Source organism: Manis javanica, chromosome 6 (genome assembly GCF_040802235.1).
Source record: "Manis javanica isolate MJ-LG chromosome 6, MJ_LKY, whole genome shotgun sequence".
NCBI lineage: Eukaryota > Metazoa > Chordata > Mammalia > Pholidota > Manidae > Manis > Manis javanica.
The window spans coordinates 43,370,653-43,395,549 of record NC_133161.1 but is presented as its reverse complement, the minus strand read 5'-3'; the positions used below and the strand labels follow the sequence as shown (position 1 = coordinate 43,395,549).

At 36.3% G+C, this 24,897-nt stretch overlaps 1 protein-coding gene across 4 annotated transcripts in view; it reads left to right on the top strand.

Annotated features, from left to right (window-relative positions):
- The window catches only part of AVL9 (AVL9 cell migration associated), a 73,795-nt gene that overhangs the window by 34,813 nt on the left and 14,085 nt on the right, over positions 1–24,897 (top strand). For 3 of the 4 annotated variants that reach the window (XR_012132211.1, XM_073238631.1, XM_073238630.1), the window contains exons 8-15: positions 1,276–1,314; positions 3,855–3,924; positions 4,214–4,752; positions 9,707–9,841; positions 11,114–11,333; positions 19,957–20,074; positions 22,591–22,644; positions 23,143–23,231. Coding sequence is in view for 3 of the 4 variants with exons in the window: in XM_073238631.1 (XP_073094732.1) it covers positions 1,276–1,314; positions 3,855–3,924; positions 4,214–4,752; positions 9,707–9,841; positions 11,114–11,333; positions 19,957–20,074; positions 22,591–22,644; positions 23,143–23,231 (1,264 nt within the window). In the remaining variant the exon portion in view is untranslated. The remainder of the gene's footprint in view (positions 1–1,275; positions 1,315–3,854; positions 3,925–4,213; positions 4,753–9,706; positions 9,842–11,113; positions 11,334–19,956; positions 20,075–22,590; positions 22,645–23,142; positions 23,232–24,897) is intronic. The other variant, XM_073238632.1, reaches the window with a different exon arrangement.

Genomic DNA, 24,897 nt, shown 5'->3' with positions numbered 1-24,897 from the left:
ATGCCTTTGGCCATTTACGGAGCTTTTCTTTGGTGAAATGCCTATTTAAGTTCTTTTCCCCGTTTTCAATTGGGTTATTTGTTTTTCTGCTACTGAGTTGTAGCTTATTATATATTTTGGACATTGAAACTTCATCAATCTCATCAAAGATTGCTTTGCAAGTATTTTCTCCTGTTCTGTAGCTGTCTTTTTCATTCTGTTGATTTTTCCTTTGCTGTGAAGAAGCTTTTAGTTTGACACAGTTCCACTCATCTATCTTTGCTTTTGTTGCCTGTGTTTTTGGTGTCATACTCATTAAATGGCTGCCAAGGCCAGTGCTGTGAAGTTCTTCCCCTGTGTTTTCCTCTAGAGTTCTACAGTTTCAGATCTTACATTTAGGTCTTTAATCTACTTTGAGTTGATTTATGTGTGTGGTGTAAGATAAGGGTCTGATTTCATTCTTTCACCTTTTTTTTTGAGTATCATTAACATACAATCTTATGTTGATTTCAAGTGTACATCACAGTGGTTCAACAGTCCTCATGACCAGCTTATATTGTGATTGCAAATTCTTGTGTTCCATTTATCTCCCACAACTGCCCCAACCCCTCCCCCTTTAACTGGACAAACTTCATGTGCTACATGGTCAAGTGCAGGATTGTTGCATAACTGTGTTTGGTTCTTTTGAAACAGCTCTCATAACAATACAAAGTTGAAAGTATTGGTGGTGATTATATGATAGAAATTTCTCAAAGTATATAAATACTGTCTGCACAGGATAGGATACTTTTTCCCATATTTGTAATTTCAGCTATCATGAAATTAGAGTAGAAAAAAACATGTTCTAGATATTTTATAGGTTGCATTGAGGTTGGAACACTTTTCCAGTAAAATACCTGTACTTGTGCCTTCTGATCTTTATTATTAAAGCATATATGTTGACTAGGATATACACACATTGATCATTCATTTAACAAGCATTTCTTATCTGCTCTATCAATGCCCTGGACATCCAAAAATAAATGAATAGTCCTGCCCTTTAAGAAACTTGCAGATTTTAAGCAAAAAATGGCACTATTCTTTACAAAACACACAATTTGTTAGAGATTTAAGAGGTTCTTTTTAGGGGACACATAATTTCTCAATGTAAGCTCATAATTTTCTATGTATTTTTTTAAAGCCCTGTTATTTAGTATTGATTAAAAATATATATACTTATGTTTGAGAGGGGGAAAAGGCAAATGAGTATTAGGGTTGAGTTTCCTATTTTAATACAATATTTCTCTTTTTCTTCAGGTCTTAATCCTGTTTAAACTAATTCTTCTTGAAAAAAAGGTGAGATTGGAAGAGATGGAATATTTAACATTACTGACATTTCTTAAATACTATATAAAATCAATGATGAAGTATAAATTAAGACCATTTTGCCTATCAAATGTGGTGAGCTGTAACACATATTCTTGTCTACTACCATAGAATAAATTCATGCAGTCTTTCTGTAAACAGTTTGATAGTATATTCAACTAGCGGAATGATTGTTGTTTTTTAATTTAAATATAGTTAACATACCATATATTAGTTTCAGATGTATGGCATAATGATTAGACATCACAAAGTAAAAATCATGATAAATATAGTTACCATCTGTCCCCATACAGAGTTTATTTACAGTATTACTGACTATATTCCTTATGCTATACTTTGCATCCCCATGATTTACTTATAACTGGGAGTTTGTACCTTTTAATCTTTAATCCCCTTCACCTATTTTGCCTGTCTCCTGACCCCAGGATAGTTTTGACTGCAGGTAACAGAGGTAACCAATTTAAACTGACTTAAATCGTAAGGAAATACATTGGCTCACTTCAAACATCAAGATTATTTGACTGAATGATTGAACAGTATAATAAAGTACCTAGTTTTTTTCTCATCTCTTTGCTCTGGAATCCTTGGTGCTAACTTTATCTTAAACCTGGTACCCTTTATAGAGTATGATAACTGCCAACAATAATTGAGCTAAATGCCTCCTCAGTTATAACTGGTGGCAGAAATAATACCTCTTCCCAAACCTTGTTATAAGAATTCCTCCTTTTAATTTGTTTGCACCTATGAGGCCATGTGCCTGTTCTGAACCAATATTGTTGCTAAAGAAATGCCTATACTGATTGGCTTAAGCTTGGATTCCATACCACTATCTAGTACAAAGGGAAGGGATTGCCATAATTTTAGGCCAAATATTTTGATCAGAGATTAAGCTAAGGATCTGCAAATTAGGCCCCAGGGCCAAATCTGGCCCACCACCTGTTTTTGTAAATAAAGTTTTATTGGAATACAGAGGTGGAATGGATTTTGGAGAGTCAGCCATTCATAATGTCCAGAATGTTTCATTACCTTAAAAATGCTTATTATTTGGCCCAGTTATTCTTCCCTTAGAACTAATATGAGTTGGACACAAAGCTCTAAGAGATTCTATCACAGAATCATTTTTAATAATGAATTATCAGTGAATAACTTAGTAATGGTTTATCTTGTATATAATTCCAGTCAGCAAAAAGATTCTGAGGGTTTTTTTAATTGTCATAAAGATGTTTCATGGAATGTTAAGTGAAAAAGGTTGGTCCAACTATTTTTATAAATAACATATATTCATTGGAAAGAGACTGGAAGAAAAGACATTAACAGTTGACAAGAATACAGCTTTTATTTTTAAGAAGGAAATACTTTTTCATATTCTAGTTTTCTGCAATGGATGTGTATTCCTTCTTCATACAGAAAAAAGTAAATTTAAAAAAAATGAATCTAATATATATTAGTATGCTTCAACCTTTTAAAAAAGTTTTTAATTGTTGTAAAATACACATAGCATATAATTTACCATCTTAATCATATCTAACTATATAGTTGAGTGGTATTAAGCACATTCACATTGTGCTTTTATGACCATCCATCCACAAAACTCTTTGTGCAAGACTCAAACTCTCTATCCATTAAATAATAACTCCCCATTCTCTTCTCCCCCCAACCTCTGGCACCCACTGTTCTACTTCCCATCTCTATGAATTTGGCTACTCTAGGTTTCTCATGTAAGTGGAATCATGCCATATTTAATTTTTTGTGACTGGCATATTCCACTTAGCATGATGTCCTTAAGATTCATCCATGTACAACATGTGTGAGAATTTTCTTCCTTTTTAATGCTGATTAATTTTCCATTGTACATACATACCCATTTGTTGATCCCTTTATCCATCAATGGGTTACTTCTACCATTTTGGCTCATGAATAATGCTACTATGAACATGAGTTTACATATATCTCTTCAAGAACCTGCTTTCACTTCTTTTGGGCATATATCCAGAATTGGGATTGCTGGATCATATGATAATTCTATTTTTAATTTTTTAAGGTACAAGCATATGTTTTTCATAGCAGCTGCACCATTTTACATTCCTACCAATAGTGCACAAGGGCTACAGTTTCTCCATGTCCTCGTCAACTCTTGTTATTTTCTGGCTTTTTTGATGGTACCGCCCTAATAGTTGTGAAGTGGTATCTCCTGGTCTTGATTAACATTTCCCTAATTATTAGTAATGTTGAGCACCTTTTCATGTGCTTGTTGTTGGCTGTTTGTATATCTTCCTAGGAAAAATGTCTGTTCAAGTCCTGTCACAATAGTTGTAGCATCCATTGGTAATTTTTACCTGAATCTTGGTGGGTATTGGTTGATCTCTAATTCTTAATCATTCATTCTGTACTTATTAGCTGTTAATCTTCTGTAAAGAAAAGTTTTCCCCCTAACTCTTATCCCCCACCACCACATTTTTTTAGTATCATTGGACTCATGGATTTTCTAATTTTGATTGAATCCATTTCAGGTTCTCTTTTATATTTCTCCAGTAAACAAATTGGTGGGCTCACTGATGACTGTCTTGTCCCTTTTTCCAGGTAAGAAAATAGCAATATCTACTTTTTCTTTTAACTTGTACTGGAATTTTCAATGATAAAAGTTTCAAAGATAAACTCGTTAAGATTAACATTTCTATTTTAATATGACATTTTCCTTTAGGCAGTATAGGTTTCTTTTTCTCTGAGATTTTCTTTTTTTAATATCTGTGCAAGCATAGCTTATTAAAATTTTTATAGGTGAGTTCCACTACTTAGAACAGAATATACAACTTTTATTTTCTTCCACCTTATTATAAGCCAAACTGTTCTCCAATGTTGTATGTTTTAGGCATGATTGAGCATGGTCTCAGTGACTCTTCTCAGTACAGACCCCGAAAGAGTATGTCTGAAGATGCTGGACTTGAAGAAAACAATCCCCCTGTAGATGATTTTGTTTCTGTGTCTGCTCCTGACATTTCAAATACTGACTTGGGAATGGTCAAGAAAATCATGACAGGAAACCATGGAGAAGATTCTGCCATCAAGACTGAAGAACCTTTGTTCCAAGTAGAAGATGAGAGCAGGAAAGGACAGGAATCCAATGATACCAATCAATATTTGAAACCTCCTTCTCGCCCATCTCCAGAGTCTTCAGAAAGTGACTGGGAGACCTTGGATCCTAGTATCTTAGAGGACCCCACGTTAAAAGAACGAGAACAGGTGGGGTCAGAACAGACAGACTCATTACTGAAGGAATCTGTGCCCTCAGACAGTCCTCCGATTACGGTACAACCTCAAGCTAACACAGGCCAGGTGGTGTTGATACCAGGGCTGATTTCCGGCTTGGAAGAGGACCAGTATGGCATGCCCCTGGCCATCTTCACAAAGGTAAAGTTCAATATCTTTTATTGAGGCCCTTAAAGAATCTGATAAACTCCCTTTAGAATTTAACTTTTAGTGTTGAACACATTTTAGGTATGAAAAAAATACTCAAAATGTATTTGTAATTTTTTTAAATAACTTAAACACAACATAATAAATCAAATTGAATCTTTGACTCAGGATCTTAACATCCTAGGATATCATTTCTTTATGTCATTGCCATTAATACATTTAGATTCTAGTAGCTACATTATTTGGATTCTCTAATTTTTCATTTTATTCAGGAAAAACTATTTTATTGCCATTTGTGAATTATTTTTCAAAATGGAATAAACGAAGAGAAATTCCATTTCATCCCCTCATCAGCAAGCGTTTATGGCCTTGCTGTGTGCCTGGGCATCATACTGTGTTCTGAATGCCTGCACCCGTGATTTCGCAGTCTGCCATGAAAAGCAAATACATCTTTACTGTAACTAGAACAAAGTTTTATGTTTTTCTCTATATACCATCCTTCATGCATGAAGTAAAACTTTATGTGGAAAAGAAAGTAGGAGGATAGCGTTGACTTGAACATGTACTTCTTCCTGTGCTGTACTCTGCCATACATTCTTCCTGGTATATCCAGCTGCACAAGAAGCCCTTGCCCCAGTAATAAGTACTTACTGAGCAGGTAACACAGAATGCTGTCTGTGTTCATTCTGTGGCCTGTTGGGGGATTCTGAAGCTATCTTAATTGGTTTAATGATTGAACTATTGCAGTTTCTTAAAACTGAGATTTAGGAACCTGTGGAGAAAACTCAGGGCTCTCAATCTGCTGGGTTAGTCAGTAGCCCTAAATTATGGTTTCTCTGAACTCGTGTGGTAGTCGACTGCATATACTTTTTGGAGCCCTTACTTTGCTGTTTTACCCACCCACCCTTAAATTTGTATGTTTGTGAAGATAATCAAGAGGGAGATTAACTGCGGAGGGATTTTGTTTTTTGTCTTTGAGGTTGCTGAGTTAAAGTAGTGTAAACATGTATTATGTGTGCTCTTAATAAACAGTGTTTGGCAGAATATTTTATTTGTGTGCCTTATACCAGTGCTGAATATATGATGGGCTTTCCATCCATCATTACAGTAAATAAAGCATTTTTCTTTTTGGTTTTATTTTATTATGTACTGGTTAAAATATGATTTCTCACAGTTTTAAATGCAAATGTCAAATCTTTCATGTTAGTAACTTTGGAATGTGAAGTATTCTTAAAAGTGAACTGTCTTTAGGCTTTTTTTTCTCTTGAAGGTCTTAAAATGCTTGTACAGAAGGAATTGGGTTAGCAAAACATCTTGAAAAGTAGTTTCAAAAAGCTGGAAAGAAGCTTACATGAGTGGAGAACATTGCTGAAGTAGGGTAGTGAGCTTTGAAGAGAATAATAAGCTAAATGATCCCTGGTTCAGTAAGCATGTGGAGACAGATTTCTATTTAAGAAAGCATTTTGTCTGGAAGAGATTCCCCAGCTCTCCAGCTCTCTAGTCTTCTCTCTGGTACGTAGAATTGCCTGAGGATGATGGCTTTCATGTCTGTGTTAGAGATGAGGATTACTATATAAATGCTGTAGACACCAGATTCTAAAATATGCTTAAATCTTTCCTGAGAACTTTGTAGGAAGTGTAGGAAATAAGCTGGGGTGCCGAGGGAGAGGAGATGGGTCTGGAGGCAGCTTTCAGGTACAAAACCCATAAGGTATAGGGACGGGAGTGAAGGAACCAGAGGAGAAGGACAATTAGAAAATGTACGTATTCTCCACTGGACATGTATTTCCACTTTATTAGCAAAAAAAGGAGAATGAGGGAAATGGGAAAAAAGGTTGAGAGGAAGTTGGGGTAGCTGTTGTGTTCAAATGTGAAAAGACAATCCTGAGGGCTTTTCTTCCATTTTACCCTGATCTTAAATCTTTCTATCTTATCACTGAAAGAGTTCTGGTATGGGCTGCACACTGGGGCAGAGCAGCTAGAGCAGGACTGGCCAGCAAAGCTTACAGCCCTGGGAGTTAGGGCTCCGGCCTGTTTGAATCTCACAAGTCAGCTTCCCCCCTCCTCTTTTCCAGTTGTAAGGGAACTTTTATTATTTAGTGAAATGAGTTGAGTGTGGTCATAAATGGAACTCTGGTGAATATAAAGTAATCACTGTAGAGATTGAGCATCTTTTCATAATCTTGTTAGCCATCTGGATATCCCTTGGTGTTCTATTTGTTCAAAGCTCTTGAATTGTCTCCCTTGTCACTGATTTGTGGGTATATGTTCTAGATACCATTTCTGTTTATTAGTTTTTTTTTAACCTTACAGTTAGTACTTTGTGGGTCTCAAAAAATTCTCCCCTCCGGAAGGTCATGGAAACAATCTCCTATATTATCTTTTAAAGCTTTATAATTTTGACCTTCACATTTTGGTTTTTATTTACCTGGACTTTATTTTTGTGTATGGTTGAGGAAGGTAGTCTGTTTCTGGACTCATTTTGTTGTTCTTCTATTGGCGTGTTTGCCTATCTGTGGGGAGTGCTACACTGAGTGAATTACCATGGATATCATGTCCAGCAGAGAAAAGGCTTCCCCTCCTATTATTCTTCAAGACTGTCTTAGCCATTGGCATTTCCACATCACTTTTAGAATCAACATAAGTTCTCACTCACACAGGTTGAGATTTTGATAAGGATTACCTTTAAACTCAAGATAAATTTGGTTAAATATTCAAAAGGTTCCAAAGCTTCTCTGTATAATAAAAAGTCTCCCACTCATTCCATCCCCTGCTGCTCAGTTGCCCTCTCTGGTGGCAGCCAACATTATCAATGCCTTCTGTTCCTTCTGGGAGTATTTTATGCATAAACAAATGCATAGATATTTCCCCTCTCCCTTTTTACACAAATGGGAGCAGACTGTACCCATCTTCATGCCCCTTGTTCGTGTTTACTAAATATTCCTTGGAGGTGAACTTAATCCCTGTTTATCACTGTAGGGTGTTCCACTATATGAACAGTTACTAAGTTTCCCATTCATGATTGGTTAGGATTCTAGTCTTCCACTGTAATAAATAATGCTGAAATAAATAGCTTTTTTTTTTTTTATTCTCACACATGAGCAGGTCTATCTGTAGGATAAATTACAGGAAGTAGAATGCAGGGTCGAAGAGTTTATGTATTTGTGTATATATATATATATACACACACAATTTTTTAGAGAATCTATTTTTTGATAATTTTAAAAAGCTTTGAACTGTTGACATTTTCAAACAATTTCTAGTTTCTGTGCTGTTACAGACCTAGCCAAGAATTCAGTGCTGTTACAGACCTAGCCAAGAATACACTTTTCTTCTCCAACACAATCAATTATGAAATGTAATACTATGCAGAGTTCTTACTACTGTTTTGCAATATAAATCTTCTGTGGTGATCGATAGTTCTGTTATCTGGCAACAAAGGAGGTGCTGTTGCTATTTACAGCACTTCTGTGACTAAGAAGGATTCTCAATTGCAGTTGAAGTGGGTATTTTGGGATCCACATTGAGTGTGAAAGAGCATTCAGTATTGTAATTATTTATGTTTAAAACAGGTAGTTAGGAAGGGTCTTCCTTTTAAATACATAACACACATAGTAAAGCATGAGCCACAAGCCCTTTGCATGAGCCACTTTGGCTGAGTGATTCTGAGTGAGGGCAGGGGTCCTTTCAGCCTTTAGTCACAGAAGGATGGTTTGAGAAGCACTCTGCTGAGTGTCTCTAATGCATAGCCATGGATTTATTTTTGCAGCTTCTTTGGGCAGTTTATCAAGCAGAGGAAGACATTGTCTAGAGTAAGAGTAAAACCAAGTTATTAGACCTACATTCCAGCTTTTGGAAGTTTTCTGTCCCATATTAGGTATTTAAAAACTACCTGTCAGTACAAAGTACATCCTAGATATACTGAAGAAAATGAACTAGCAAAAGGGATAGCTCCTGCCTTCAGAGGAATTCATCTCATGGTGTAAATAAGATTATCATCCAGATAAGTTCAGTTTTTCTGTTTCTGTTTTTTTATAAGTAAAAATAAATAAAACTGTCATAGAACTTGAGATTGAGAGCAAGTTCATGTGTTCCACAAGTCTGCCATCCTGGCCTCACACACAAATTGTGCCACTTGTTAAAAATCTGTCTTGATTTAGAATCTCTCAGCAGAATTCCGCTTCCTCCCTCAATGCGTCATTCCAGTGTTAGTACTTTATTCTCAGGAAAAAGCTGCATTTTGTGCACTGAACTGTGGTTTGGAAATTCAGCTGTAATATTCAGGACAATGGTATTTCCAAATAAAATGCAAATGGAAATTAATTAAATACACAGCCACTTCTAGTTTCATTTTGCTTTACACATTTAGTAACAAATATCTTGAAATATTTTTGCATGATTTTTAACAAGAGGACAATACAACAAATGCTATGCAGTGCTTTGATATTCTTATCATCGTACTTGGTGTACTGTTATGTATATATGTGCAGATGCATGTGTTTTAAATTTTTACTAGAAGAACTAACAGCTTTCTATTAAACAATATAGAAATACTAAGTATTAAGCCCAACAATGGGCCTAATGCTTCATTTCCTAAATGAAAAAGTCCAGTTCATTAGTTACTGTGGAGGGTTTTAAGTTGAACTGAAAATAAATCAAGTAAGACAATCTTCATGTTAGACATCTTTGCCAGGATCTGGCCATTTATTTATAAAGGTTGGTGATTAACGGTACTTATTGCAGTCAGGACCTGAGGTTTCCCTGGAATATTATTGCAATGAGTCAAAACTCAGCTGCATTAGAGATGAGTGGGTGTAGTGGAAGATGGGGAGTTTCTTTTCCTCCTATCAGCTCTCTAGGCTTGAAGAGAGAGGTAGCTGTTCTGTTACTTTTCTAATACTCTTTATTCCTCTAATTTGTATTCCTCTAATACTCCTTTAATTCATAGGGATATCTGTGTTTGCCTTACATGGCGTTGCAGCAGCATCATCTTCTCTCTGATGTCACTGTTCGGGGATTCGTTGCTGGAGCTACTAACATCCTTTTTCGACAACAGAAACACCTCAGTGATGCCATTGTGGAAGTAAGTTTATGTATGAGTACTTGTCCTTGACACTGCTGGTCTCTGTTTTCTTTATTTAAATGGAATTATAAGGGCATAATTGTCAAAAATAAGAATAAAACCAAGTTGTTAGACCTATATTCCAATATTTTGAAGTCTTCTCTCCCATACTAAGTGCTTAACAGCCACCTGTTAGCATGACACTTCCCAGATGCAGTGAAGAACATGGACTAGCAAAAGGGATAACATTATTAGTGTTAATAATAACACTAATAATGGTGACAGTTGCTTCCTGTGCCAGGCATTATGATGCCTTACATATATTAACTAATTCTCATAACAGCTGGTGAGATAGGTATTATTACCACACCTCCAAAAGCTAAGGAACAGAGAGATCAAACAGTTAGTTAAATGGATAAACCAGGATCACAACCCAGGCAACCTGATTCTACTACCATGTCATAATAAAAATTATTTATTGTTTAAATAAATACTTCTAGCCTGTTTAATATGCACTTGATATCAAGAGGAAGAGATATATATTTGACACCTTAGCAGGATATAAGATATATGCAGGATATAAACACATATATAGGTGTTCAGTTTCACAATTGAAGTAATTAAAAAGAAATTTCAGCCACCCAAAGGTTTTTTAAGGTTCTAACAGAAAGTACCAAATGTGCTTCCTGGGGAAATGTAAGTGAAAAATATGGGATTCAAAGCTATGTTTATTCCAATTTTGAAGAAAAGTACATACAGAACTTCCAAGGCAGGAGAATACAGATGGGGAGGACAGAGTTGCTTTAACATTATTGGTTACATTCTAGTTCTAAAGTTGGTTGGCAAGATCATGAGTTTTATTATTATACTTCAAAGCTAGCCTATAAGTTACAGATATTTCTCTGTATATCAAATATTATATAATAATATTCCAAAGTATCTGTACTCACAAGTTTTTAGGAATTAACCCTAATTTTATTCATTTGTGGTTGTGTGATAAAGGTGATTTTTATTATACATCTTTATTTCCCCAAATACTTATAATCAACATAAATTGCTTTTATAATTCAAAATTACATATTTATGTGTGTATTTTCAGAAAACTAAAAATAAGCATTTTTTAAATAGAGAAAGAAACTTCAATGTAAAAATCTGTCTTTTTCACTTTTTGAGAATGCTGTTGTTCATATTTTTTATTTCCAGCTCCAACTTCCCAGTAGTTACTCTTTAAAGTAGGACGTGGGATATCTGCATGAATGCCCAGACTCTGACTTGTACCTGGGTGCCCTCTAGGTAGAAGAAGCTCTGATCCAGATCCATGATCCAGACCTCAGGAAGCTGCTGAATCCAACCACTGCAGACCTGAGGTTCGCAGATTACCTGGTGAGGCACGTGACTGAGAACCGGGATGATGTCTTCTTGGATGGCACAGGCTGGGAAGGAGGTGACGAATGGATCCGAGCCCAGTTTGCAGTCTACATCCACGCGCTCCTGGCTGCCACACTACAGCTAGGTAAGGACCATACAGCCACTTTTTCATTTTGTTACATTTATGATGTTTTGAAATGCATAAGAAATATATTTTCATTTTAGAAAAATTACCTGTTACTCCTTCATACAGAGATAACTACTCTTATTCAAGACCTTTTTCTATGCATATACTTCAGATTTTACTTTGTGGTATTCATATATTTCCTTTTACAAAAATGGATCCCATCATTAAAAAAATGGATCCCATTAAAAAAATGGTTTTTTAAACTTTGGTTTTCTTTATAATACAAACAAATATATATCAAGACAGTAAATGCATATCTTTGTCACTTTTACATGGCTGCTTAGTATTAAAACATATTGCAGTGTTTAGTAGTGTTTAGGGGCTAAACACTGATGTACATACATAAAGGGAAAAAACAGAAATGTAAAAAATAGAAGTCACTGGAAATCACTTTCTGAGTGATTAGCCCTCAGACTTATTCCCCATTCTAAGAACTATTACTCCTGTTCAATGATTAAAATGGACCAAGTAAACGTAAAATCACTCCTCTATTAATACTATCTAACTCCCTGTAGGAAAAAATGTATGAAAAGAGAACATGAGGTTCTGCGATGAACTTTCCCACAATGGACAGCTACCCCCTGGATATTTTAGCAAATATTCAATTTTTTTATTGCTTGTTGTTGTTAAAAGAGTGTTGAGCTTTTGTTTTTCATTTTTTTAAATTACCTCTACCACCTTTTTGAGGATTTTTTTTTTTTTTAGAGGGCATCTCTCATATTTATTGATCAAATGGTTGTTAACAACAATAAAATGCTGTATAGGGGACTCAATGCACAATCATTAATCAACCCCAAGCCTAATTCTCAACAGTCTCCAATCTTCTGAAGCATAACGAACAAGTTCTTACATGGTGAACAACTTCTTAAATAGTGAATAAGTTCTTACATGGTGAACAGTGCAAGGGCAGTCATCACAAACTTTGGGTTTTGATCATGCATTAGGAACTATAAACAGTCAGGTCAAATATGAATATTTGTTTGATTTTTATACTTGATTTATATGTGAATCCCACATTTCTCCCTTATTATTATTATTTTTTTAAATAAAATGCTGAAGTGGTAGGTAGATGCAAGATAAAGGTAGAAAACATAGTTTAGTGCTGTAAGAAAGCAAATGTAGATGATCAGGTGTGTGCCTATAGACTAAGTATTAATCCAAGCTAGACAACGGCAACAAAACATCCACAGATGCAGAAAATTTCTCTCAAAACAGGGGGTGAGGTACTAAGCCTCACCTCTGTTGATCCCCAGTTTCTCACCTGATGGCCCCCCTGCGACTGTGCCTGTCTTAGGTTAGGTTGTTCCTCCCTTTAGGGATCTTACCCATCTCTGACTTACCAGTCATCTTCCAGGGCCATACAGGGAAATGTAAAGTTGGTAAGTGAGAGAGAAGCCATATTGTTTGAAAAGGTTAGCTTTTTACTTCTTTGCAGATTTATGCCCTGTGGCTTCTATGCCCAGCATTTGTCTTGAGGTATCTTTACCACTTGGAAGAATTATGATACTTGGTAAATTCGATATGAGGCACGAATTTTACTTAAGGGTTGTAATTAGGAAGGAAGAAGAAAAGCTATAGAAGTAGCAGATGGAAGAAAACATGGGAAGATTGATTATTTCTTTGACATATCTTCTTGTAGAGTAACATAAGCATGTATAGGTTTTAAACTACTAATTAAATTGTGCACACACATTAACATAGTAGGAATACAGCTAGATAACCAAAGCAGACCTACAATTACCAGCCATCTCCAGTGAAACCAAGAAAACCAGTTAGGCACCCTAGCCATTTGTGAAAACTTATCAATGATATGATGGATATTGTCTAACTGAATTGGAATAGTTTGAGAAAAATCAGACAAATTAAAACAACCCATTCCTGGGAACTGTTCACATCCCATATGTTCTTTTAACAGTAGATAGTTTGTAGTCACAAGATTTTGGAGCGCTGCAACTTGCACTTCTCCTAATTCTTGGTTGAGTTCTGACAGTATAGATCCAGTCAAATTTGTTGTTTTACTGTATGCACAGGCCAGCTTAGATATCTCCTTCTTCATTCCAATGGCAAGTCCAGGAACTGGTGGAATGAATGCAGCTACAACTGCAACAGCGCCAGGATCTTTGTTGAAGTTTTTTGATGATCATCTTCCAGAATGACTCTTCCAGAGAATGTTGATGTTGGAAGTTCTTTTTCATATCGTATCTTAATTCGTTTTCTGGGTAGCCAAATGAGGCTTTGATCCTCTGTATAAACACAAACAAACCCTTTGCCCACACTTTGATATGCCCTTTATATCATTGCGAAGAACTTAATGGAGATGACCACACAGGAACTGCTTTTTTTTTTTTAAGAGGAATATTATCAGAAAAATGTACTTCCATAGCTGATCATCTGACAACCTTTAAATGATCAAAATTAAGGATTTTAAAGCATGCTTTAATCGTAGATTTATGATTAGTTTTATCCTATCAGGGAGTAATAATCCCCCTTTCCTTTTTTTTTTTGTTATCATTAATCTACAATTACATGGAGAATATTATGTTTACTAGGCTCTCCCCTATATCAGGTCCCCCCCACAAACCCCTTTACAGTCACTGTCCATCAGCACAGCAAAATGTTATAGAATCACTACTTGTCTTCTCTGTGTTGTACAACCCTCCCCTTTCTCCCACCCCCCCATTATGCATGCGAATCATAATACCCCCTTTCTTCTTCCCCCCCTTATCTCTCCCCACCCACCCATTCTCCCCAGTCCCTTTCCCTTTGGTACCTGTTAGTCCATTCTTGGGTTCTGTGATGCTACTGCTGTTTTGTTCCTTCAGTTTTTCCTTTGTTCTTATACTCCACAGATGAGTGAAATCATTTGGTATTTCTCTTTCTGCACCTGACTTATTTCACTGAGCATAATACCCTCTAGCTCCATCCATGTTGTTGCAAATGGTAGGATTTGTTTTCTTCTTATGGTTGAGTAATATTCCATTGTGTATATGTACCACATCTTCTTTATCCATTCATATACTGATGGACACTTAGGTTGCTTCCAATTCTTGGCTATTTGTGCTGCGATAAACATAGGGGTGCATCTGTCTTTTTCAAACTTCAGTGCTGCATTCTTAGGGTAAATTCCTAGGAGTGGAATTCCTGGGTCAAATGGTAAGTCTATTTTGAGGAACCTCCATACTGCTTTCCACAATGGTTGAACTAATTTACATTCCCACCAGCAGTGTAGGAGGGTTCCTCTTTCTCCATAACCTCGCCAACATTTGTTGTTGTTTGTCTTTTGGATGGTAGCCATCCTTACTGGTGTGAGGTGATACCTCATTGTGGTTTTAATTTGCATTTCTCTGATAATTAGCGATGTGGAGCATCTTTTCATGTGTCTGTTGGCCATCTGTATTTCTTTTTTTGGAGAACTGTCTGTTCAGTTCCTCTGCCCATTTTTTAATTGGATTATTTGTTTTTTGTTTGTTGAGTCGTGTGAGCTCTTTATATATTCTGGACTTCAAGCCTTTATCGGATCTGTCATTTACAAATATATTCTCCCATACTGTAGGGTACCTTTTTGTTCTATTGATGGTGTCTTTTGCTGTACAGAAGCTTTTCAGCTTAATATAGTCCCACTTGTTCATTTTTGCTGTTGTTTTCCTTGCCCGGGGAGATATGTTCAAGAAGAGGTCACTCATGTTTATGTCTAAGAGGTTTTTGCCTATGTTTTTTTCCAAGAGTTTAATGGTTTCATGACTTACATTCAGGTCTTTGGTCCATTTTAAGTTTACTTTTGTATATGGGGTTAGACAATGGTCCAGTTTCATTCTCCTACATGTAGCTGTCCAGTTTTGCCAGCACCATCTGTTGAAGAGACTGTCATTTCGCCATTGTATGTCCGTGGCTCCTTTATCGTATATTAATTGACTATATATGTTTGGGTTAATGTCTGGAGTCTCTATTCTGTTCCACTGGTCTGTGGCTCTGTTCTTGTGCCAGTACCAAATTGTCTTGATTACTATGGCTTTGTAGTAGAGCTTGAAGTTGGGGAGTGAGATCCCCCCTACTTTATTCTTCTTTCTCAGGATTGCTTTGGCTATTTGGGGTCTTTGGTGTTTCCGTATGAATGTTTGAACTATTTGTTCCAGTTTGTTGAAGAATGTTGCTGGTAATTTGATAGGGATTGCATCAAATCTGTATATTGCTTTGAGCAGGATGGCCATTTTGACAATATTATTTCTTCCTAGCCATGAGCATGGGATGAGTTTCCATTTGTTAGTGTCCCCTTTAATTTCACTTAAGAGTGACTTGTAGTTTTCAGAGTATAAGTCTTTCACTTCTTTGGTTAGGTTTATTCCTAGGTATTTTATTCTTTTTGATGCAATGGTGAATGGAATTGTTTTCCTGATTTCTCTTTCTATTGATTCATTGTTAGTGTATAGGAAAGCTACAGATTTCTGTGTGTTAATTTTGTATCCTGCAACTTTGCTGTATTCCAATATTAGTTCTAGTAGTTTTAGAGTGGAGTCTTTGGGGTTTTTTATGTACAATATCATGTCATCTGCAAATAGTGACAGTTTAACTTCTTCTTTACCAATCTGGATTCCTTGTATTTCTTTGTTTTGTCTGATTGCTGTGGCTAGAACCTCCAGTACTATGTTAAATAACAGTGGGGAGAGTGGGCATCCCTGTCTTGTTCCTGATCTCAGAGGAAAAGCTTTCAGCTTCTCGCTGTTCAGTATAATGTTGGCTGTGGGTTTATCATATATGGCCTTTATTATGTTGAGGTACTTGCCCTCTATACCCATTTTGCTGAGAGTTTTTATCATGAATGGATGTTGAATTTTGTCAAATGCTTTTTCAGCATCTATGGAGATGATCATGTGGTTTTTGTCCTTCTTTTTGTTGATGTGGTGGATGATGTTGATGGATTTTCAAATGTTGTACCATCCTTGCATCCCTGGGATGAATCCCACTTGGTCATGGTGTATGAGTCCTTTTGATAAATTTTTTAATTCGGTTCGCTAATATTTTATTGAGTATTTTTGCATCTACATTCATCAGGGATATTGGTCTGTAATTTTCTTTTTTGGTGGGGTCTTTGCCTGGTTTTGGTATTAGGGTGATGTTGGCTCCATAGAATGAGTTTGGGAGTATTCCCTCCTCTTCTTTTTTTTGGAAAACTTTAAGGAGAATGGGTATTATGTCTTCTCTGTGTGTCTGATAAAATTCCGAGGTAAATCCGTCCGGCCCCGGGGTTTTGTTATTGGGTAGTTTTTTGATTACCGTTTCAATTTCTTTGCTGGTAATTGGTTTGTTTAGATTTTGTGTTTCTTCCTTGGTCAGTCTTGGAAGGTTGTATTTTTCTAGGAAGTTGTCCATTTCTTCTAGGTTTTCCAGCTTCTTCGCATATAGGTTTTCATAGTAGTCCCTAATAATTCTTTGTATTTCTGTTGGGTCTGTCGTGATGTTTCCTTTCTCATTTCTGATTCTGTTGATTTGTGTTGATTCTCTTTTTCTCTTAATAAGTCTGGCTAGAGGCTTATCTATTTTGTTTATTTTCTCAAAGAACCAGCTCTTGGTTTCATTGATTTTTGCTATTGTTTTATTCTTCTCAATTTTGTTTATTTCTTCTCTGATCTTTACTATGTCCCTCCTTCTGCTGACTTTAGGCCTCATTTGTTCTTCTTTTTCCAGTTTCAATAATTGTGATGTTAGACTATTCATTTGGGATTGTTCTTCCTTCTTTAAGTGTGCCTGGATCGCTATATACTTTCCTCTTAAGACTGCTTTCGCTGCGTACCACAGAAGTTGGGGCTTTGTGTTGTTATTTGTTTCCATATATTCCTTGATGTCTATTTTAATTTGTTCGTTGATCCATTGATTATTTAGTAGCATGTTGTTAAGCCTCCATGTGTTTGTGAGCCTTTTTGTTATCTTTGTAGAATTTATTTCTAGTTTTATACCTTTGTGGTCTGAAAAGTTGGTTGGTAGAATTTCAATATTTTGGAATTTACTGAGGCTCTTTTTGTGGGCTAGTATGTGGTCTATTCTGGAGAATGTTCCATGTGCACTTGAGAAGACTGTATATCCTGTTGCTTTTGGATGTAGAGTTCTATAGATGTCTATTAGGTCCATCTGTTCTACTGTGTTGTTCAGTGCCTGTGTGTCCTTACTTATTTTCTGCCCGGTGGATCTATCCTTTGGGGTGAGTGGCGTGTTAAAGTCTCCTAAAATGAATGCATTGCGGTCTATTTCCCCCTTTAGTTCTGTCAGTATTTGTTTCACATATGCTGGTGCTCCTGTGTTGGGTGCATATATATTTAGAATGGTTATATCCTCTTGGACTGAGCCCTTTATCATTATGTAGTGTCCTTCTTATCTCTTGTTACTTTCTTTGTTTTGAAGTCTATTTTGTCTGATATTAGTACTGCAACCCCTGCTTTCTTCTCTCTGTTGTTTGCCTGAAATATGTTTTTCCATCCCTTGACTTTTAGTCTGTGCATGTCTTTGGGTTTGAGGTGAGTCTTTTGTAAGCAGCATATAGATGGGTCTTGCTTTTTTATCCATTCCATTACTCTGTGTCTTTTGATTGGTGCATTAAGTCCATTTACATTTAGGGTGACTATTGAAAGATATGTACTTATTGCCATTGCAGGCTTTAGATTTGTGGTTACCAAAGGTTCAAGGTTAGCTTCTTTAGTATCTTACTGCCTAACTTAGCTTGCTTATTGAGCTGTTATATACACTGTCTGGAGATTCTTTTCTTCTCTCCCTTCTTATTCCTCCTCCTCCATTCTTCATATGTTGTGTGTTTTGTTCTGTGCTCTTTTTAGGAGTGCTCCCATCTAGAGCAGTCCCTGTAAGTTGCCCTGTAGAGGTGGTTTGTGGGAGGCAAATTCCCTCAACTTTTGCTTGTGTGGGAATTGTTTAATCCCTCCATCATATTTAAATGATAATCGTGCTGGATACAGTATCCTTGGTTCAAGGCCCTTCTGTTTCATTGCATTAAATATATCATGCCATTCTCTTCTGGCCTGTAGGGTTTCTGTCGAGAGGTCTGATGATAGCCTGATGGGTTTTCCTTTATAGGTGACCTTTTTTCTCTCTAGCTGCCTTTAAAACTCTTTCCTTGTCCTTGATCTTTGCCATGACGTCTTTTTTTTTTTAACTGTGAAGTACACATAACCCAGATTTGCCATCTTAACCATGTGTAAGTGTGGAGTTCTATAGTGACATTAAGTTCACTCACACTGTTGTGTCAGTGAAGTTTTTTACGCAACTCCACCACTATCAACTCCCAGATTAGTTCTTCACATAGTATATATGTAGTTTTAAACCAGACTTTAGGTGTGCAGTTGTAAAGGAAATGTGTAGAGCAAGTCCTTATTTGTTAATGTGATATTTTTTAATGTCTGCCACTTGTACAAATGTAGCAGCATCTGAGAAACCAAAATCAAAGCCCCTAACCCAGAATCATTCAGTAAGAAATAATCCCCAGTGACAAAACCCCAGTTACTAATAATAGGAGCTTTTTTTTCCCAACATTTACTATATACAGGGATCTGTTTTGAGCACTTTACATCTACTAACTCATACTCAAAATAACCCTGGAGATAGATACCTTGTCATCTTCATTTTAGAGGAAAAATGAGACACAGAAAGGTTAAATTGCTTCCTCATCCATTTAGTGTGAGCTGGGATTTAAACCCGAGGAATCTGGCTCAGGCCCACGCTGCTAAAGGAAGTTCAGCACAGTGAACTGAGTAAATTGTTTGAGGAGTATATGCTTATGAGAACTTCCTTATGCTGCATATCGAGCCATGTATATTCTTCTCCTTTCTCAGCAAAAGAAGTCATACTTTATCTTCAAAGCAAGCAATTTGAAATTAATATAGGACGGAAGAGCTACATTTAATCAGTTCTCCAAACTTTTTCTGTTATTCTAAGTAGAAGAAATGCTCTGCACTGAAGTTTCCCATGATATTGATAAAGCTGAAATGTTTTAAATGTTAAATATGAAAATCCCCTTTTTATTTTGAGTATTTTGACTGAGAAATGCATGGAAACTCAAGAGTTGAACATCACCAAATTAGAAGAAAAATTCCCAAAACAAGAGAAAAAGTTGGTTAAAGGATCCAATTTATGCATTCATTCTAATCTTTTCTTGTAGAAAAATGACATTTATGACAAGTTAGCAACCCTCATTTGCCTACTCCATATGTATGTATCAGTACATTTACTCCCTGTCCAGACTATAGTTTTTGCTAATAATCATATGCCTTTTAAGCTTGGTAAGGAACATGTGGAAATATTTTGGAGTTGTAAGTGACCTTAGAACATATCTGGCTCAATATTCTTATTTTCTGGTTAGGAAAATGAAGTTCAAAGTGATTAAGTGACTTGCTAAAGGCCACATAGCTTCTTAACAGGATTTCTGAAACTAGACCAAGTTCCCTGACATCTGGTAGGCTCTCTCCCCAAAAAAGCAGGGGAGCAAGGACAGTGAAGCCATTCCTTTACCCTTTTTGGTTGTTAATCTTCACATGTCTGATTGGCTGCAGTCCAGCTCAACTTTCAAATATTTACTTGACAGATAATGAAAAGATATTATTGGACTATGGGACAACCTTTGTTACAGCATGGAAGAATACTCACAACTACCGGGTCTGGAACAGCAACAAGCATCCAGCACTTGCAGAAATAAATCCAAAGTAAGCACATCCTTTGAAGATTGATAGATAACACACAAAATGGTTGCTTTACAGAGTGTCCCCAGTATAAAGAAAATCATCTTAACTTTCATGATATTATGCATATCTTCAAGAATCTCCTTAAGTAGATTATGAAAAAGGCTGCCAAATGCAGAGAAGCAGCTGAAAACTGCTTCCCTGTTCTTTTCTGAGACAGAAATCTCCGGGCACTCTTGGAAGCACTGACATTTCTCCCAGCTCTCGGTGTATTCACAGGAGGCCCTGGCACACAGTGACGCTCAGTATGTGATAGCTCTTCTCTCCCGTTGCTGGGATCTGTACTTCAGCAGAAAAGGTCAAACAAGATAGAAGCCTTAAAGGAAATACCGCGAGGCAAAACTGAGAGGTTATTGTAAACCATCAAGTATGAAAAACCAAAGTTGATATGTGAATTCCTAGGTACCTAGTCAGTACTGGTTTCCACATCAGATACTAAAATTCCACAAAATTTAATACCTGTCTTTGTATGGAATATGGACTGGACAAAGACTTTACCCCACATAGGCATAAAAGACATTTAAACTTGCTATGGAATGGTGCCACTATGAAATAATACCATCTTTGTATGAATGGAACAGAGTTGAGTCGAAAGAGACTCACTGATATAATGAAGACATCCTGGGAACTTATCTTGTAAATTAAGAATTAAAATGATGTGTATTTTTATAATACAAACATACACTGAATGTTTGTTTTCATTTGTATTTTAAACTTATACTTCCTGAGAATCGGACAAAAATCAACTTTGGACTGGCTACTATATTATTTGGGAACTAGGGTTAACTTAATTAAAGTGGGGATGTGATTTAAGTGGTGCAAAAATGGATACTCCCTTCCCCTCCCACAATATGTGAAGTCCAGGCATTTATGGCGTAGTAACTTGGGGAAGCATCTGCAAGGAAAAGGTACTGTAGCAGAGCTTTGGAAAACATGCATATTAAACTTCATATTATCTATCAAGAGAAACGATTAGGTTCAGCCCTGATTTGGGTGAACTGAATCATCATACTGAGCTATAATAGAATCCCACATAGACGTTCGAATGTGGTAAAAAAAGAATTAAAAAGCAAAACATTTTAATAGTATTAAATCAAAGAGCTAAGAGTTCACAGTATTCTCCCTCGCTAACCACGAGGTCTGTATTCTGAAGAGGGATGAGGAGAAACAGAGGTGTGTTTGGGTTGCCTGGTGGCTCTCACTGGAGGTTTGCGGGGGCCATCTGTCCTCCCCCAGGGCTCTGCACTGCTGACCCGCTCAGACCCTTAGCCAGTCGCCATGTCTGCTGTGGTGCCTTTCACTTGAACCAGTTCCACAGATTTTAATACGGCCTCATAAGAGGCTCAGGTGGAACAGGCTTTAAAGGATTGTAAAATAGTGCTTTTTAAAATATGTAAATAAACTGAGGTTATTTAGATTGGAGAGAAGACTGAAGAAGGACCTGAAATATATAGGGGAAGGAGCTTATGCAGATACTATAGTCAGCCAATTTTCATTATTTTCACTAAATTTAAAACAGAAATGATAGCCTTCAGTTGTTATCAGGAGGTGTAATTTCAAAATAATCCCAACTAATTGTAAGATTTGAGGTCTATGAAACCTTCTCTTCAATTCCTTAAAGATCAGAGAAGGTAGTCCTTAATTTCCCTTAGTAAGCAGCAGGCAGGCATATTTCATCTAAACACAGCCTTTCCAGGAATACAGAGCATAACTTGGTAATCTCTCAGTTCTTTCAAACTGTGATTCAGGAATCTACAAAGACAGAAGTTTTACATATGCTTAATATGGCCAGTAAACAAATTTATCATTTAAAAAGCCATGAATACATTTTGATGTTTTTATAAGTAGCTATAGATTTCATTAGGGTCACTTTGTTAGACATTCACAGAGACCCCTGAGAATAAGGTAAGAATCTGGAAATTTACTAACTCCTTCTTTTATAGTGTAACTTTGGTCAGGTTGCCTGATTGTGCATGTGTATACACATACATACACTTTTTCTCCCTTTTATATATTTTTTAGAACTGCATTTTGAGTTGCTTTTCTAATGAGAAGTCAAGATTTTACAGATCCATCCACAAATGTTTATATACTAATAGGTAGTCAGAATCAAGTTATAACCTGTGATCATGGCCTAAGTTAGTAACTATAACCCTGACTGTCCTGGGGAGCTTGTTAAAAACGTTGATGCCTTAGACCCAACCCAGACCAAATAGGTCAGAACATCAGGGTAGCACAAACACAAACCCCACCCAAGGAACAAACAAAACACCAATTTTACAAGTGAGGAAATAAGCTTACGTCCCCATAGCTGTAGGAGGAGAGCTGTGACCAGAGCCCCATTTCCTGCTAGCATGTTCAGAGCACCACTGCCCAGCAGAAGTCCCCCTGTGAGCTTACTGGTACTTCCTTGTGATAAATCTTGTTTGCAGCATTACTGGTGAAATACTTATAATCTAAACTCAAACTTTGTATTACAGCCATCCTTTTCAAGGCCAATACTCAGTGTCAGACGTGAAGTTAAGATTCTCACAGTGAGTATTTAAAGAAAGTACTAGGAAAATTTATCTGAATTTATGCCATGTGTTTCATTGCTAAATGGGAATTGTTTTTCTCACTTGATAGACTTGTGCTTCAAATGGTAACCAAATATGTGCATAACATTCTCTAGCTTAGCAGTGTGTATGTTTCAAAGGGAAAACACTGCTGTTTTATGGAGAATGGTGTGAACTAATAATAGGATTTGCCATTTTTATTCTGGTGAGGTAACTTTAGCAAATCATGACTGTAGGGATAATTAACCATACACCAATCCTTCTGTTCTTACCACTTTTTGGTTCATCTTCATGTTCTTTTAGTATTTTCTGAAAGTTTGCATGCTTTAAAATTTAATAAGTTAATTGATGCATAACAAATAATAACTTAGCTTCTTTTTCAATAATTCTAATTTGGGAGATGGTTATTGAGTGGTTAGTGTATACATGTGTGATTTTTTTTTTTAACTGTACTTAACACTTCTTTCTTTTACTCAGTTCTGTTCAAAACAGTGAACGTGGCAAAAAAATTGGAAACGTCATGGTCACAACTAGCCGTAATGTTGTACAAACAGGAAAAGCTGTTGGTAAGGCATGCCTTTAGCAAGGAACAGATTGGAATCTGAGCACATCGCTCATCTATCTTTAATATGTCATTGATAAAAACATAAAGTTGCAGAGGTCTGTGTATCATATAATAATGTAAAATGGTTGAATAGAGGTTTTTTGGTATTTTTCAGTTTCTTGTCTTAATCATTAAAAAATACTCTTGTGACACCAGATAGCACCAAAGAAAGTTCAGCAAATTTTGCTACATTTGATGGAGAGTGATAGCATTTTCTGTGAGTTTACTGTTGTTACCAGGATTTGAGGTTCACTGGAATTTTTCCCCATTCCCTGAGCTGCCCACAATTCTTTATAAACAGTAGAAAACCATAATAAAGTAGGCATTAGGAACTGCTTCTTCTAAGATATATCACACAAAGAAAATCAGTAAAATCAATAGTTCATTTCTTTAAAAGATCAAGAGTATTAATAAAACCCTTCCAGACTAATAGAGGAAAAAAGGAGAAGGTACAAATTACCAATATTGGGAATGAAGGAGGGAACATCACTCTACATCTTATAAAAATAAGATAATACGAGAATATTGTGAATAACTTTATGACATCTTTTGGACAGCTGAGGTAAAATACGTAAATTCTTTGCAAGACTCAAATTGCCAAAACTGATACAATAAGAAATTTCAAAAATCTGAATAGCCCTATATCTATTAAATAGATTGAATTAAAAATTTTAAACCTTGCTACAAGATTTTACATTTAATCCAGGCCCAGATGGCTCTACTTAGGGACTTTATCAAATAGGTAAGGAATAATATGCTACCCTGATGCTGAAGCCAGAGAGGTGATAGCATGTAATTATATATACTCTTCTGCACCTAGCTTTTTTTCACTTAAAATATTTTGAAGATTGTTCCATATCCATTCTAAAGAAATTCTTCATTCCTTTTCTGTGTATTGAACTTTTTGTATAATTTCAAACTTAAAGAATGATACATCAGTGTACAGAAACTCCCAGTTACCTCAGATTCACCAGTTATTTACCTTTTGCCACATTTGCTTTGTCATATCAGTATGTAAAAAAAACAGGACCCATCTCTTTCCTTAGCTCCTGGGAGAAGTTGACTAACCCTTACTGAACACAGTTCAACAGCCCTGGAACTAGGTGATCTCTGTGCAGGGGTCCTCAGCTATGAGGGATAGATTCCATATACCAGGAGTAGATGGGGGAGAGAACTGCTTCACAGACTGTCTTAGGAGACAAGATAGCTTTATCACTGGGTTCGTTTTATTACCAGAGAATGGAATTTGATGTATAAGCATTTATTTCAATATAATATTACACATTTGACTTATTTTTAATTCTTGTTTTTTAACAGACAAATTCTGCTTTATCATAGGTATATGCTATTAATTGTTACTTAACTCTTAGTGTTACTACTGCTAATGTCTAAATTCTAAGGCCAGTTCTCCTGTTGCACACTCCTCCAGGAATAGTGGGCATGTATGATCCAACTTAGATAATTTCACTTGAGCATCAACTTTTGAGATACTATTCTTTAAAACAAAGGAGACCTGAGGCAGAGAGAGCTCTTGTGTGACCTTTAATGCAACATCATTTTAGATGACCAAAGCAAATGTCCCTAAAGCAGCCTAACCCCTCCTCCCTGTATAGTGGTTATCTATTACC